This window comes from Sesamum indicum, linkage group LG7, assembly GCF_000512975.1.
Source record: "Sesamum indicum cultivar Zhongzhi No. 13 linkage group LG7, S_indicum_v1.0, whole genome shotgun sequence".
Lineage (NCBI taxonomy): Eukaryota > Viridiplantae > Streptophyta > Magnoliopsida > Lamiales > Pedaliaceae > Sesamum > Sesamum indicum.
In genome coordinates this window covers 5,350,655-5,367,840 of record NC_026151.1, presented here as the reverse complement: position 1 = coordinate 5,367,840, position 17,186 = coordinate 5,350,655, and the positions used below count along the sequence as shown (strand labels likewise).

Below are 17,186 nucleotides of genomic sequence, written 5' to 3'. Positions count from 1 at the left end.
AAGTTTCTACATTTACGTATAATATTTTTCTAAAACTTCTCTCAACTTCTATATTTTTTTAAAAACTTGCATTTACAAACTCCTATATTATATAAAATATTTGAAAAAATTAATATTAGTAAGGATTATAATGCATAAAAGAAGTTTTTTTATTTTGTCTGCCACAAATCAACATAATAATAATGATGATATAAGTAGTAATTAATTTATTAGTCTAACTTTAAATTATTTTTAAAATTTAATTATGAAATTAATTTACTATATCTTTTTATTTTCTTGAATGCAATTAACTTTTTTTGTTGTTTTTTTTTTCCAGTTCAAATTCTTTGGAGTTTTAAATGGTCACTATAATAATTATATACTTATTTTATACTCTAATAATATCTTATATAGAAAAATTGGTCTCGTGAAAAGGTTAGGAACATAAAACATAGTTCTCTAAAAATAAATTTGGCTTTTCTTTCATAATTTTTGTTCAATTTCACATTTTTTTTACAAAATAATTTCTCATTGACATATTTACTTCATTATTTTATAATTTTACTCTTTCTTTATTAGTTTTGGAATACAGGTCTATAAGTTGTGGGTTAGCCTATTGAACTAAAGATGAACAACATTTGTTTTAATTTTTTTTTCCTACCATTTAAATTTATAAATGTTGACACCAAAATTTTGGAATAAATCACTAATTAAAAGTCTAAAATAAAATGACTAATGATTGGGTTCCAAATTAAAGTCCATCTTTTTATGTGTTCAAGACAATAAATTCGCATAAGTGACCATACTAAATTCAAGTCTTACGTATTTTAAGGGATTGATCGAAGATAAATACAAGTTATTTTTTATTTTGAATTAGTTAATTGGGTTAAAGCATGTTCAAGTACAACCTTATAGTTAATGGATCCATATCCAAATTTATGATTTACAAGCCCAATAAACGTGAGCCCAAGCTACTTTAGCCCTACAGATGCCTATAAATAAGGGCATCCACCACTCAAGTCAATGGGAGACATTTCCACAAAGGAGGAGAACGTTCCACACAACAAAGGAAAAGCAATAACATTCCAAAGAATAAGAGAGGGCATACAACATTCCTCCAGACTACATACAACACAAGGCAAGAAGTCCTGAAAAATACAAGGATCCAAGTCCGAACACGGCAACCGTGAAGGTTTCATGTCTTCCTTAGCATCAAATCTTCAAGTCTTGATACCAAATTTTAAAATAACACGTACAAATTAAGAGAAGATTATGAATCAACATCTAAGAACAAGCTTCAGCCTTTGGATCCATATTTGAAGCGAATAATCAGGGGATTAATTCAAATAAAAAACTATATCCACTTTTCTTTAAATCAATTAAATTTACTTGTTCATATTTTTTTTTGTCTATGTAATTATTTTTCCAGATACGACATTTTATGTGAATAATAAAATCAATATAGTTTTGAGAAAATAAAAGAATAGTGTTTTTATGTTTTTATAAACACTTGTAAAATATTATTATTTTCATTCAAATTTTTGCTTGCAAAAAGAATCTCCGTGCTTAAGTACTATTAGTGTATTATAATATATGAGCATTCTCTAAACTTCTAAAACTTTGAATTAGAAAGCTGATATTTTCATTATATTTTAATACTTTATTACGGAATAACATTTAAGCTATTAATTTAGTATGAAATTACATTCAATATAATTATTATCGTACTTAATAAAGTATACATTGCGGTATTGTGGTTACCTTTTGTAATGCTCTTTTTGTTAAAATGACCGGATCATTTCTTTTACGGTAAATTACGACGATCTTTCCTGAAATTTGATATAATTATGAACAGTTCTTATTGTTTGAAAATTTATCAATATCCCCTGATTTTAATATTCGTCTAGTAATTAGCAAAATCTGTTAGATTTCTATCCATTTTTATGGATTAAGTGGATAATTTTTTTATAATTTTTAAAATTTTTTCATCCATCCTGTTCTATTTTTTTATAAGTTTTTAATTTTAAAAAAATACAATGAGGATAAAGTTGACAATTTCATACCTTCATCCAAGCATTACATAATTTCATCAAACATCAGGGGGTATTTGTAATTTTCAAACAACGAGAAGGTATTCGTAATTAGAACTTATTTATTTTGCTAATGAATTATTAAAAAAATCCAGACAGATAGAATAGTCATTAATGCCACATGTATTTAATTGCATAATTTTAATTTTTGTTCTCTTTTTTTTTTCTTTGCACGTAAAATAAATCGTTCTATATAAAATAAGGTCTATGTAAGTATTTCATACTTTTTTCAAATTCTAAATTTATAGAAATCTAAATTGTAAACTACAAGAATTACATTTTTAATAAATTAACTGACGATTAAACCAATTTAATATTTTAATGACTCTTGTGTAGAGATTATTTTGTCTTATAAAAAAGTTAAGAAATATATAATACTGTGTTATAGGGAAAATAGTACTTTTCGTCCCGAAATTTAGAATTTTTTTTATTTTTAGTCCCCTTAATTATAATATTTCATATTTGGTTCCGTAATATTTAAAAAGTAATGCGTTAGTCCTATATCACATTTTTTTGGAAATTTAACGAAAAAAGCCATGTAATTGTTTTATTCTTCTTTTTTTTTTTTTTTTACAAACTTCTTTCTTCTTACGTTTTTTTTTTCGAGTTCCATCACCCCATGTTATTTTCACAAATATTTCTTTTTTTTTGTTTCACACCATGATTATTTTTTTTAATATATTTGCAAAATATCGAACATTATATGCTAACTATTGTACAAACACCAAGCAATGTAAAAGCTAAAATCTAAATACGTCAATGAATGGATCTGATTTATCTTAGTATGTGTGTAGCTTGACATTATAATTAGATGTCCAAATCATTAGGTAGAGAAGTTTATATATAATTGGGAAAAGAGACAATGGTAGTTGGAAAACTAAGGTATTATCCGACAACATAAAAGGAAACCCTTTTCATCAATTATTCCTAAGCTCACTCTTGTCTGATTACTACTAACATTTGACCCCCAAAACCATATTTGAAACATTAATTGAAACCTACTCCCGTGATGTTGATGCTAATTAGAACATGTAAACACGCCTCTAAATTCTCATATTATTTCATTGCAAGGCATTTTTTATTATATGTGGCTTTGGATACCTCATATATATATATATATATATATATATATACGAGACAATTATAAATATTATTCAGAACAGATATAACATGAATTCTGACAAAACCCATGACCCGTCTCAAATTCAAGCCGGTTCATAAAATCAAAATCCACTCCTAAAATCCCAACTCGATAACTTAGATCTGAAACCGTCTCATCTACTTTATCTACCATATTTATTTAGACCCTCTAATTTTTAAAAATTCCCACCATACATTACTAGTCGATCCCATTCACTTTTTTGACCATACATTTTAACATTGTGATTTGAAAATTTTCCACTATACATGAGTAGGTCGGGCTGCAATAAGTCCCACGTGCTGAGAATGTCTTAAGATCAACAAGTCATCAAGTGTTTTTCATCATTCTTTAGCTATCAGGTAACACAAGATATTCAACGCAACATCAATCCAAGTGAGCATTATTGGGCATAGCATCAATCACCCACTTGACTCAATGTGAGAAATTAGAATAGGTAGGCAGCTTTAGTGACAACCTAACCACTCGTCACTTTCAACTTAACCCTTGATGACTTGATCTACACATGAGAAAACAAAGCAACGAGACTGACTGAAAGGGCACAAATATTAAGTATGATAAAGAGATTCACATTTGGAGCTGTAAACTCTTGTCGGCAGGTCGCTGTTATGGGTCCATTCAAGATTCAACAATGCTGTGCATTTCTCAAGCAACAAGAACCAATCGGTGCCTACACATTGCTGAGTTGGCGTTTCCCGTGTCCGACAGCAACAGCTCCGTTAAGATTACAGTTTACTACACTGTACAAGAAAATGAATCCACCGACACGATTCAAGTTGTTGCAAAGGAGAAACTCAGTTCGTCGATCGATCTGCAAACCTCTGAGTCGGCTTTCTCTTCCTCGTCTTTATTCGTTAAGGGACTTCCTTCCTTAGCTTTGGCTGCGCCACATTCATGGAATCTGAAGCAACTCATGAGATGATCATTTGTTATACCGGCGCCCTGCATAAATGAGTAGATGATCGTGGGGCCCACGCTCCGGAAACCCCGTCTGACGAGGTCCTTGCTTATTACGTCTGCCTTTGGGGTCTTTACCGGTACCTGGCGAGGGTAACGGAAACTGCCAACTATAGGCTTGTAATTCACGAAACTCCAGATGTACTTGTCGAATGACCCGAACTCATCTATTACCTGGTGTTTGCAAAATCTGCTAAAAGTTAGTCGGACCTGAAAGAACAATTACAGCTCCTTAATGATAAAGTTAGAGGGTGGAAAATATTGCGGCTATTCATTTCGTCAGCAACAAGGTCGACTAGTCACCCTTAGCTTAATTTACTAACATAAAAGCTGGCGCACAGAAGTTCAAATAGAATAAGAGGGCTATACGAGTTTTCTTTGTAGTATAATACGTCTGCCAGCTACAGATGGTGAAATGCCGTTTGCCATAGATAGTTTGAACAAACTGGACAAGGTGAGGACCACGAATATATTGCGTTCCACCTAATTTACGTTATCAATTAATCATTTCAGACCCCCCCGGTCTCTACAGATAGAATCCAAGTCAGAAGGATCCAAAGTGGAAAGTCATAGAATTTTATGGTAATTTGGAATGCAAATTGCTAGAACTTACGAAAATCATGTCAGTTTCTAGTTATCAACAACAAGAAAAAAAAAATACCCACAACATACACGCATAGTTCTAAGACTGGACAAACATTATTGAACCACTGATTTTTATGCCCAACTGGGAAATGCAGAAAATTATTATTCAGAGTGAAATTCGTGATCAAACTTAGAAAAATGATGGCTTTATGCTAGATTAGTGACTTGGATATTTGAAGTTTAGGTTGACCAGATAGAGGGTAAGCTGATCATCAGTTATAGTGTAAAGTTAGTCATAAGAGCAAGTGAAACTTGGGAATCTACCCTTGATACTTGGCGAGCATTTTCAATGATCGAACGCAGCTTAAGCTCGGATAGTAGTGAACTTGCAGGGCTTCCAGGTGCTATTATCTTCTTTTCACTCAGTTTTGCAACAGCAGTTGGATCAAAATCAACAAACACTTCCCTGCATATATATATCATGGTTCACAATGAGGAGATGAAACAAATAGCTGTTGCAGCAAAGAAACGAATAAGGGCTAGAAAAATCCTCGCTTATTCCTCGTTTTACACAATTAATATGAATGATCTGGAGGGGTATGATAGTTTGTGCATTTGTCCATTAAATAATTGAATTAAGAGTATCACCATTAAGAAGAACCGTAATTGTGGTACCTAAATATGTGCCTTTTGCTGAGAATGGCAGGCCATGTAAGTTCAGCTAAAGCCCCAGAAAGGACAAGAAATTCGAATAATTTCCTGCAAGATGCCAAAATTGTTATCAAGAAATCTCGGATTCAAGAAAAGCAACACGAAAGAACTTCATAATGTGATCTGCTCACCTGTCATCATGAGTTGGAACTCCCCATTCTTCATCGTGAAAAGCAACATAAATTGGATCTGGGTATCATATACAAAAAATAAAAGTGCAAATAAAGGCTTGAGAATAGATATCATACTAGGCACTCTCAGCAGACGCAATATAAACTTAAAGTTAAAATGAGTTATCGATTTCCTTCCTTTTACATTATTAATTTAGCAACCTGTAGCATTTTGGGGATCAATCAACAAGTAGTTTGTGTAGCAGAGTTCACACGAGACACAAGCAAATGCTAGCAAACTGTTAATTTTCCACCAGGGGAATCAATTTTGCCAATATCTAAATCAGTTTGTGGTAGCCAAATTCAGTATGCAATCAACTAAACTGAAAAAAATAGAATATATCGAATTTGAGTTCACCAGCAAAAGCAATCAAAGTAGACAAAATGAAGCTCACCAGTGTTAGCTGTCACCCAGGCACATCTTCTTTTAGCCTGTACTCCTTCAGTTAATGATTCTGTAACACCATTTGATACAGCACCATTTCTTGCCTTTAAGGCCAACTCCTTCCTACTAGATTTACTAATCGTTCTACATATCCTACCAGTTGAAGCCCGACTATGAAAAGAATCCGTCGAAGCATCAGAAGAACATGAAGCACTCAGGGACAAGTTAGAACATAACAATGACTCATGCCGATGAAGTGTAGAGGGGACACTGACATAATGCAACAAAGGGGATGATTCGGCACGAGTAGAAGCTGGCAAGCTACCATTTTTATCTTCCACAGGCACTGCTTCCTTCTTCAACGGCTTTACCACATGTTTCCGGGAATCAATCAACCTCTGAGCCTTGTTCCCTCCTGGTCCTAGAATCGGCCTCACCTCTGAATCAGCCATGTTCGTGGACCTTATTTTTGCAGTCCCAGACATTGCATAGAAATTCTTGTTTGCTTATCTAAAAGTCTCCATTCCAGTCCTAAACACATCTGCCATTACATAACCAATTCTACCAGACCTTAAGATTATTAGATACTCAAATCATCCCAACAATGCAGGTATGAACAATCTCTACAAGTAACTAACTTTTCACAATCAAAACCCCACTAATAGTGCTTCAATAACATTGGGTTTTAAATACCTTAAATGATGCAGAATTTTTACTTCAAGAGCCTGATAAGATATGTATTACATCTACCCAACAAGTCCCCAAAACCACTAAGAAATCTCAAACCTCCCAATCAAACAACATTTCACCATCCAAACTGAAGAATCCTCCCACAAACTTTACCGGGAAACTGGGATTGCTTACCCACAAGTATCACTTACCATTTTCTTCCTCAAAACTGAGTCTTTTCAGAGCCAACTTAAGATTATCAAAAAAGAATTACACGCCCACTTTTAAAGAAACAAAAATGATTTCAAAATTCAAGAACACACATACAGAAAATAATACCACAAAATACCTCAGTACAGATGTAAGGACAGGAGTTTTTGTAGCTAGTAAAGAAATGCAATGGGATATGAACAAAAGGCAGAGAATTGTGGATATGAGAGATTCCTTGGTGGAATTTTTTAATTTCTGTTCTTGGTTTGGCAGGGAATGAACTGCAACTTTGTCCCCTCAGAACTTTGATATATTTTAAGAAGAAAAACTAAAGCTGACATTTGTGGTGTGATGATGATGATTACACTTGCAACTGGCAAAGGGATGCTGCAACTGAAAACAAAAATTATTATTATAAATTCTTTATTTCTTCCTTCTTTAAATTTGTTTTCCTTAAATGGAAGATGAAAGGAGTATTTTCTTGGAAAGCTGAAGAAGGAGAAGAAAGAAAAATGCGGGAAAAGTGAGAACTGCCTGAAAAGTAAAAGAGAAAGCGAGAAAGAAGTAAATGAAGAGACCAAAATGCGTGGAAGAGAGACTCAGAAGCTGCACTTGTCTCAATGTTGTGTTCTTTTATTCTCTTTTTTAAGTTTGAGATTTTTTGGATTTAATTGTTTATTATATTTAATTTATACTTACTATATGTACAATATTTTTGAATAAAATTAAATTTTCATAATTTATATACACATAACATATATATCATTAATTAAAACAAAAAAGTGTGGCACATTCAATATATATGCACTAGTCATTGTTGCACGTGGGCCCCACACGCATATAAAAAGAATCATGAGATTAAGAAAAACAAATTGTGAAAAGATATAAACATAGTTTAACATGAAAAAGAAAGAAAGCAGTATGTGATAAGAAATAAATATAGGGGAAGTGAGAGACAAAAAATAAATTATAACTTATGAATTTATTAAAAATATGAAAGTTTGTGAGTTAAAAACAAAATATATGAAGAACATGAGAGGAAATATGGGGTAGTGGGTTGAAAGATATGGCTTAGTGGTTGAAATTGAAAAAAAATTAATTATAAAATAATTAAAAAATATTTAAATTACTATTGTGGACAATGTTTTTTTTGAAAAAATAGAATGGATTGAAGAATAACTTGGACAATACAAATCCCATATGAATGAAACTAGAAAGCATACATTAGATCTCACAACTCATTGAAATCAAGCATTCACCAAATCTTTAACCAGAAATAAAAGAACTAGTCTAGCATGCTCATAGAAGTAGGGCTGAAAAATAATCAAACAACTCAATACTCGATTGAAATCAATTGATAAAAACTGGTTTTACTCGATTTGTTAAATTTAACAAACCAAACTTGAACAAAATTTTTTATTTTTGGTAAACTTTTGAGCTCAGCTCGAACTCAATTCCGTTAATGTAAAAATAGTAAAATATACTTAAACATATCAAATTACTCAAGCTCGACCCGAGTTTGATTCAACTAAAGCTCGTTCGAGCTCGACTAGAATAATAATCAAACCAAATTCAGACATAATTTTTGAAGCTCGATATAACTCAAACAAGCTTGAACAACAATGTGTTCAACTCGACTTGAATCATTTACACACCTACGCGAAAGAACAGATAAAGAGAAAGAGAAAATATTATAACACAGGGAGTATCCAAAAGGTGAGACTCCCTTTTGAAGTATTCTATATCACCTATTTAATTAAAACTATTCTCCTAAAGAATTTTCTTAAGCGAGGAGATCTTCTATTCAACCAAAAATCTCTCTACCAGCCACGAATCCTCCAAAAAAAAAAATGCTATCTTGGGTTTTTCTTCTTTCGTTGACTTCCCACAGTGTTAGGTGTGGACACACCTAACTGAATGTACAAAGTTGTTATGTTGTTAATTGTAGCTTCTTTCTTCCTTTTCCATTCCACAAATCTCTTTGAAACTAAATCTACAAAATATCACTTAATTAAGAGTATTTTTAACATCCAAAGATAACCAATCACCCTTGAAAAAGATACACTTCTATCAATATGCACGAGGAAAAAAAACTACTAAAAGTTAATGGAATATCTTGATGAGTGAGGAAGTCCAAAACAAATAATTAACTCAATTTTTTTTTTAAAAAAATGACTAATCAAATGATTTAGAGAGTAAGAGAAGTGTGAGGAACGTGAGGGAAACGTTCAGATAGTGACAAAAATGTGTCAGGAAGGTCTCAGAAAGTGCCCTCAGTGCGAGAGAGTTAACTTGTATTTATAGGAGGGTGCCATCTGGCTCTGCACATTTCCTCCATTTTCAGAATAAGTGAATGAAGGTCGTTTGGATATGCCATAATTTGTTCTTATATTATGTTAGACATGCTTCTGAATCTTTATCTCCAAGTTGGAGGATCCTTCATTAGTAAGGACTCTTAACTGCTAGGGAGTCCAAGCTGCTAGGAGTCCAAGGCTTTGGCGGCACCTCCTTCATCTACAAGGAGTCCTAGCCATCAGGGAGTGTCCCCCTTGTTAGAGCTAATGTGGTCCAATGTGACTCTTGACCTCGGGGTTGATGAGATGCCACGTGTGTGGGCCTTTTAGGGCGAATATTTTTTTATGCTTTGATCATGATTAAAGTAGGGGATGCCTTCAGCCTCCTCCCTTTGCCAATTTATTTTTTTGGGGCATCCGCCAAGACTGTCTGTCAGGTCCTCTTGGACCTCTCCTTTCTTTCTTCTTTTTGGATCAATTGGGCTTATTTGGCCCATTCTATTTTTATGCATATCAATATGTAAGTTGAATAAATAAAAATTATTAAAAAATAGAAAAAAAGTTACCAGAAATTATTGAAAGAAAGAGTGAGAAAAAAAAAAGAGAAACAGAAGTTAAGAAGAAAGAAAATTAAAAATTAAAAAAATAATTAAAAAGAATAAAAAATAGCAAACGAAAAAAAAATGAAGAAAACAAACTAGTGATGTTAATTATATAAAAGTATAGACAATAACTTGGTTAACAACATATCAATATAATTGTCCTGACATTTATTGAATTTCTTGAAATTTTTTAAATAAAAGAATGTCTAAATGAATAAGGAGTTTTCTATACTCTAATTTTCAACATTTTACTCAAAGTATTTATTTTTTTATTTATGTTATAATTTTAGAAGTTTTTTTGTTTAAATATTTTTCTCTATTTTTTTTATTCAAACTTTTGTCTCCAACTTATTTATTCAAATATTTTTTTACTTAAACAATTCTATAAGTTCATTACATTCACAAAAATTATGTTAATACATTACTAATCAAGTTATATCTTAAATATTGGCGGAAGATAAATTATTTCAATTAAAATGGTTATATTTTTTAAGTTTAAAAATAGAAAGGACCAAATTGTAACTAAAAATGAAAAGTAAATGGTAAATGATTTTTTGGAGAAAAGAAAAAAAGAAAAAAGAGTTTCTGAGACTAACTTGGAGTGAATTTAAAAAATAAATAAAAAAAACTATTTTAAAATTAAAATAAAAAATTGGTACTAAAATGAATTTTACAGTATTGACAAATTGAACTGGAACTTGAAGCATGCCAAAATAGACAAGACAGCAAGTAGGAGTAGGACGAGATTCCCATGTCTTCTGCTAGCCTTTTATGGAGGCTATTATTACTGCAATTCTTTCCTGCTCTCTGCCAATGGACACTCCAAGTTTGAGAAGGCAAATGTTTTACCAACGTGTAATTTAAGTGGTAGAAGTTGATGTTTGTATAAACAAGGTTATAAGTTGAAGTCTTGTGGAGTAGATCCACCGACAAGATTAATTGTAGGTGCCCGTTTGATCCTGTAATTAAACAGATCAAATGTGCATTTCAATTGCAAGTATCATTGTCCTTCGGCCCCTTTTTAGATAATCTCTGAAATTCTATCAATATTACAGTTTGAAAAGGTTACATTATTTTTCAGTCTATTCACCTCTTACCCATTAAATACTCTTTAGTTCTTTAGTAATGAATGAAGATAATTTAAAGTTTTTGCTGCAACCTGATTTCTTTAATCAAATACAAGTTTTTGGCTCTAAACCCCATCATCACCTTTTTTCCGAAAACAGTCGTTCCAAATTCAATTTTCTGATAATTAATTATCTTTATTTTATTATCTTATAAATCAAACAATTAGGCTTAAATGGATCAATCATGGCATACCGAAAAACATATCACCCACTGCGAAAAAAAGGCCGAATATCGTCACTAGTAGATAAAAAATGCACGTCGTTTTCTTGATTGTGACCAATCGTGGCCGTCATTTGATCCTAGAAAGAAGTAAGTGTGTCCGACGTTTTTTAGGAAAAATTACTGAAGCTCCCTAAAATAAATCTTTGTATCTAAAATACCCATAAAGATATGGATGGATAGATTTGGATTTGAGGGAAGAATTTGAACAAAGAATTTCAAACGACTTCATTTCAAAAAAATTTGAAATCCATCCATATTCATTAAAATATAGTTCAAAATTAGAATTGAAGGATTTGAAATCCTTTAAATTTAGAATTATCCAAACATGTTCAAAGGATTTCAAATCTTTCAATCCAAATGCAACATTAAATAATTTTTAATCCAAATCTACTTAATTTCAGGATTGAGCTTCACTAGGTAATGGGTTGAACTGACAGCGTGTTAAGAGTTGGGTTGGTTTGGTTTAACAAAGATCAACCAAGCAGTCTGGAAAATATATTGATTGATCCCCCAACTCAAGTTGATCAAAATAGCCCAACTAAAGTCTGAGACGTAAAATGATCCAACCAGAAATCAGTCAGTTTCACCCACCTTGACGGCCTCTGGCTTCAGATAATCTGAAATTATCTTGAACTCTTAACAACAGTTATGTTCTCATTCTTCTCTAAGTTCTCTTTGATATGCAGAAATGAGCATCTCATCTCACATAGAATGCACCACCTGTTACTTTTATCTTGAGGCACTGCCAAGCAAAACTCACTCAACCTCATCTCTAAACTCAGCATTCCGATGCATGTGGTTAGTGGCTTAACTTGGGTGTAGATCTTTAATCTTACAAGATGACCTCACCATTTCATTTCATGAAATCATTATATTCTGATCTAGCAGTTTATGCCCCATGTGCTGGTTACTATTGATGTTGGTAGCAAGAAATCGGCCTTCTATACCGTAAAAGATTCAACATCTTCTCCTAGTATCAGAGACGTGGGGAAGCAAGCAAGGAAACAGGAAAATGGAGGGAACAACTTCAGTAAACAGCATACCCACATGAGTAGCATAACGTACCAGCAGCGTAATATCTTCTGATGCCAAAAAGCCGTGATAAATTGTCATGTACATGTATTAACTCCAAATCATTTGAAAGACAAATTCTACACACTACAGGAACAGAGAGAAGTTCACCTTTTGCAACATCAGCCCCAAGTATTTCAAGCAACCGTAAACAAAATACGCCATTGTATGATCATAAGAGTCTGAAATGACACCTGCAAGCATCCCATATGTCAGAAAGTTCCACTATGACTAAAAAGTTAATAGTTTACAACAATAATGTTATAAATAACATTATGGCAACATTCAGTAATAACAGGGTCATTTTCATGAAGCACTCAATCAAGTCCTTATTCAACCTTAAATGTCATACAAAGTCATCAAGAGGCAAAGGGCTCTAGCTTTCAGATGTCATCTACTCTCGAATCCAAAATTGATACAAAGCAGCTCTATCAATGAGCAATGTGGATTTGACCCTGTATAATCCAGTATATCAATTCGAACCTAACAAATCAAAGTTTACCTTGCTGTCCCAAGCACCAAAATCGAAGATATTTTGACAGATCAAAAGTAATTCTACTCAAGTGTCAAATACATAACCATTATTATTGTTAAAAGGCATACAAAACAGGGCCATTCAACACATATGCATACAAAAGTAGGCCATGTTTGGTGCAACACAAAAGACTGCTTGTAGGCGACTGCCTAAAGAAAATGGGAATATCTCCAGTGAACATGACAGCAATAGGAATAACGTGCAAAACTAAAGCCTTGTGTGATTCTACCCATACCAACACATCAAAAACACAAATATGGTGAAACCACTAGCTAAATATAGAAGCTACAATCTAAATAAGTTTTGCTGTTTTACTTGGGAGTTGGGACCCATCCAACTGAATTATGAAACAAAATGTGAACCTTTTTTTATGATAAATAAACATAAAGTCAACCTAATGTTTTATCCCCAAAGCGAAACCTCTGGTCAAAGCTGAAGAAACTGTAGATCTCATTTACAAACTGGGAACCTTCAGATTAAACTAGTAAACAAATAATAGATAGTAATCACCACTTGGCTTTAAAAGAAACTCCAAAACTAACAAGGATACTGAAATCACAAAACATATTATTCAGTGCTATCACCAGGGACAAGCTTACTTAGAGTTTTATGAATCTACAGGTTGGTTTCCTTCCAAATGGTAAGCGCCACACTTTCTTAACCTGTTCATCATTTCTAATTGATCTCTATAGGATCCATAGTTATGTTCATTAAGTATTCCCTAAAGATGATAAAAAGCTGTTTGAATATCATAATAACATTTTGAAAGAACAGAATCAGTATCACCAGTAAGTTTCCAACTACTTCACATTGGGTTTTTAAATGTCTCATGTTGCGGGTGCAAAATGCAATCATGAAACTATTAATATCAATTTTTTCATAAAGGATGAAATCATGAAGTCTTAAGATTCATGGAAAAATTATTAATTAAAAAAAGAAAAAAAGAAAAAAAGAAAGTGCAATGAACAGAAAAGTCCAAATGGAAAATGTCATATACCCCAGTAGTCCGCGACCAGACCAAGCTCTAGGAGTGACAGTCATATTAATCAGAGCACCTTGCCTCATTACCACTAAAGAGACTGCTTGGCCTTGTTTTTGTTGTGCTTCAGCAGCTAGCCTCTGCAGCAAGTTCTCACCTATTTCCACATTCCCAAATTTCACAATTTGATCTCCAAGTTGTAAACCATCTTCTGCTGCTGGAGACGCCTCAGTGATTTCATCAACCATTGCAAAGGGTCGACTGACAACTAAATCCACATCCATGGCACTAGAAGCACCTCCAGCAATAGGATTGCTAAAAGACGAAGGCATACCAACATTTGCATCTTGATCTTTTGGCTCTGCAGTTATTACCTTGAGTGCAGTTAGCATTCTGTCACTTGCATAGAGTATGCGGCACTTTTAACTTTAATGATGAAACCTTGTTCACATCTATACTTGCAAAGTGGTAATTAATTTTTTGCTTCAGGTCCATAACTTGGTTAGGCACATAACATATCATTAGTTGATACATCATAATCACAAACTTCAAATAAAGAAGATACATTATATATTTGATGAGTCACTAACCTGAATCTTTAACAGATGCAGATCTTGGTGCAAGTGTTGCAGAATGCAAAAGTTGAATGTTTTGGTTTATTTTCTCTGTAATATCCTTGTGGTCATTACGAAGTTCTGTAGCAGGAAGAACCAAGTAAGCGAAAGCTTGTGATTAATTGCACTTTCAGCATCAGTACAAGACATTGTGGGTTTCTTAACAGATAACAAATAATTCATGAATTATGTGGTCTAAGAAGGCCATAGCATATAGTATGTTAAGAGTAAAATTTCAGGAAATCATGGTCCAACTGATGCCTCTTGGACTAATATCACAATATTGACCAGAGAAAATGTAAAGCAAAAGGAAAGAGAGAGGCATATACGACTAAAAGAGATGGTACGTAAGGTGGGTCTCAGTCATCATGTGGATCTAATGATATGGTTCTAATTTCCAAAACAAAGCTACTACACATAGGGTGGGAGGTATTGCTCAACCCAATCCCAGAACGGACCACAACAATTACACATGACACATCATACCGCAAGTACACACACTCACTGCAAACAACTTACCTTCTTTCCAATAATAAGATAATATGGATAAATGGGTGAGAAAATGATACGATATGGACACGAACTACCACCAATATATAATTAAAATTGATTAATTGCTTCAACTCCAACTTGGTCCCTTTTCTTTGTTTATATACCAAGATCCTACAATTTTTCAACTATAACAGCAGTTATAATAGATTCATGTGAGTGTGACTAAATATCAACAATCGCACGCACGCACCCCACAGTATCAGAAAAGCATCGAATACATCTATTTTCCTAGTGCACCCATATTTTTCCTTTTTTTTTTTGCTATTTCAGATACTCCAGAAAATGTATTGGCATGTACCCCCATATCTGTATCTAGGAGTATTTGATACTACTGAAGACTATTCTTAGGAGTGTCTATGTATCATAGGCAACAACAGAATGGTTGTTTATCTTGCACCCCTATACTCCCATCATCACAAGATGCACCTCCCGCAGATCCTTTCATCTCTCCAGCAACCATTATTAACTGATTATTAACCAGCCCACAGTTTCGAGGCAGTTCATCCGGGGAAATTAGTTTTCCACACTAATCAGCATGCAAGGATTAGGAGCCTGCCATCCTTAGAAGCACAGGCTCTGAAGTGTCAATATATCAAGGTTCAGCAAATTAATTTTCCTTTATAGAGTTATCCAAACTATATCCAAGAATAATCTTATTCAGTTGAGCAAAATTAAAAGATCTTTTAGAAATAAAAGGATAATTGAGCAAGTTGAGCGTGGATTCTAATAGAGATTGCAGAAATATACAACAGAAAAATTGTCATTGTTGTTTCCACAGCTACCCCTCAATAATTCAAAAACATCATCAAATTCAAGGCAAAACTCCACCCTAAAATCTATCATCATTTAACATGAAATTAAAATGCTAAAATATAGTTCTGCTGTTGAAGGTAATTCATAACTAAAAGGTTACACCTAAATTTGTATCAAACAAATCCAATAGAGTTTAGAATATAAAGTATATAACCAAAGAAGAGAGGCAAAAGAGCTACAATGTGAAGAACATTTGTTCTTATTCAACATCTTCCACACAAGACAAGCCAAATAAAGCTAGCAATAAATTTCCATAACTGTACGGACAATTATCTACAACAAAGTATAGTTCTATAAATTACCAGCAAGTCTATGCCGGTCCGCTCTTACAGTGGGGATATCAATTTCAGCCCTTGGAAACCCCTGCAGAACCCCAGATTCATCTCTTAAAGACTATCCAAAACAAAAAATCTCTATCTTTTCCATCTTACTCATTCTAGTAGCGTACAAATGAAATTTAAACTTAAAAAAGGTTAACTTTCAGCCGAAGTAAACAAATAAACATATATCGATAGCATTAAAGATGAAATGAAAATTTACCTCGGAATCAAGGAGGTTGCCGGAGAGACCAGTGCCGCCGGGTTGGCAGAGGCGCTCAATGATGACATTCATCTCCGCCTCCAGCCCGCTCCGCTTCTCCATCAGTTTCATTGTCTCCGCTTTCAAATTCGTCGCCACCATCTTCAATTATCAAAATTGTCCCTATCAATTTGTGAAAATCGATGATTATTATGATTAGAAGGTTAGGTTAGGGTTCAAGAGCTCAAGCTAGAACAGAGCACCAAATAGGCGAGTGATGTAAAATATGGGTGATCTGATTTCTGGGAATTACAAACGCTATATTATTTGCATTCTAATCCTTTGGAAAAATATAATAAAATTTAAAGATTTATAAAGACTTAGGCTTAAATATTAAATATTGTAAAAAAAAATTTCAAATCTACCCCAAAATGCATTAGACTTGCATTTCTAACGAGTCATCAATAGTTTATTTATCAAAATATTTAACTATTATTCTAATTTTAAAATTATTGCTATATATATTAAATATTTCTAATAAATAATTATTATCAAATTTTTAATAATTATAAATATTTTATTAATTAAAATGACATGTAATTTATACACAAAATTTAAAGAATAGGAAGAGAATAAAACTATTATAAAATTAGTTATAATTATAAATTTAATAATGCTCATTAATCCCACAAATTTAAGGAATTAAAGTGATAAATCAAATTTATTGACCGTTTTACTCTTTAAAGAGTTAAATTTGGCCTATTTTTTCTGAAAAATAGTCAGAAGAATTAAAATAAGATAAAAAGTAAAATTTAAAGATGACGGAGTCAAAAAATAAATTTAAAATATTAAAATAACTCTAAATAAAAACTTAAATAACCAAATTAGTATTTTTCCCGAAAATTTATATTGAAAATTGGCTTTTATTTTTATAAGTGCAGA

At 32.7% G+C, this 17,186-nt stretch overlaps 2 protein-coding genes across 5 annotated transcripts; both read right to left on the bottom strand.

Annotated features, from left to right (window-relative positions):
* LOC105166349 (probable GMP synthase [glutamine-hydrolyzing]) lies at positions 3,508-7,505 on the bottom strand. 2 transcript variants are annotated; one of them, XM_011085672.2, is made up of 6 exons: positions 7,055-7,505; positions 6,047-6,577; positions 5,613-5,670; positions 5,446-5,529; positions 5,095-5,236; positions 3,508-4,395 (listed from the first exon to the last, which is right to left on the bottom strand). In XM_011085672.2, the coding sequence occupies exons 2-6, from the start codon at positions 6,519-6,521 to the stop codon at positions 4,000-4,002; spliced, it is 1,155 nt and encodes a 384-aa protein (XP_011083974.1). In that variant the 5' UTR covers positions 6,522-6,577; positions 7,055-7,505; the 3' UTR covers positions 3,508-3,999. The 2 variants fall into 2 exon arrangements, with proteins under 2 accessions (XP_011083974.1, XP_011083975.1); XM_011085673.2 differs by having other exon boundaries at positions 3,508-4,359; positions 6,047-7,502.
* Positions 11,598-16,571, bottom strand: LOC105166348 (26S proteasome non-ATPase regulatory subunit 9). 3 transcript variants are annotated; one of them, XM_020695230.1, is made up of 6 exons: positions 16,266-16,406; positions 16,028-16,088; positions 14,337-14,441; positions 13,765-14,107; positions 12,344-12,426; positions 11,598-12,240 (listed from the first exon to the last, which is right to left on the bottom strand). In XM_020695230.1, exons 1-5 carry the CDS (start codon positions 16,404-16,406, stop codon positions 12,405-12,407), a joined length of 672 nt encoding a protein of 223 aa, XP_020550889.1. In that variant the 3' UTR covers positions 11,598-12,240; positions 12,344-12,404. The 3 variants fall into 3 exon arrangements, with proteins under 3 accessions (XP_020550889.1, XP_011083972.1, XP_020550888.1); XM_020695229.1 differs by having other exon boundaries at positions 12,193-12,243; XM_011085670.2 differs by having other exon boundaries at positions 12,175-12,426; positions 16,266-16,571.

Bases quoted from the DNA above. Each gene is read 5' to 3' on its own strand.
- LOC105166348 (XM_011085670.2), bottom strand. From the start codon at position 16,406: ATGGTGGCGACGAATTTGAAAGCGGAGACAATGAAACTGATGGAGAAG. The intron at 14,108-14,336 runs GTTAGTGACTCA...TAATAACTGCAG, and splicing joins TGCATCTGTTAAAGATTCAG to AGCCAAAAGATCAAGATGCA. The intron at 12,427-13,764 runs GTATATGACATT...GGATGCTTGCAG, and splicing joins TCTGGTCGCGGACTACTGGG to GTGTCATTTCAGACTCTTAT.
- LOC105166349 (XM_011085672.2), bottom strand. From the start codon at position 6,521: ATGTCTGGGACTGCAAAAATAAGGTCCACGAACATGGCTGATTCAGAG. The intron at 5,671-6,046 runs GTGAGCTTCATT...TATGATACCCAG, and splicing joins CTGGGTGACAGCTAACACTG to ATCCAATTTATGTTGCTTTT. The intron at 4,396-5,094 runs GTAGATTCCCAA...TTGTTCTTTCAG, and splicing joins ATGCTCGCCAAGTATCAAGG to GTCCGACTAACTTTTAGCAG.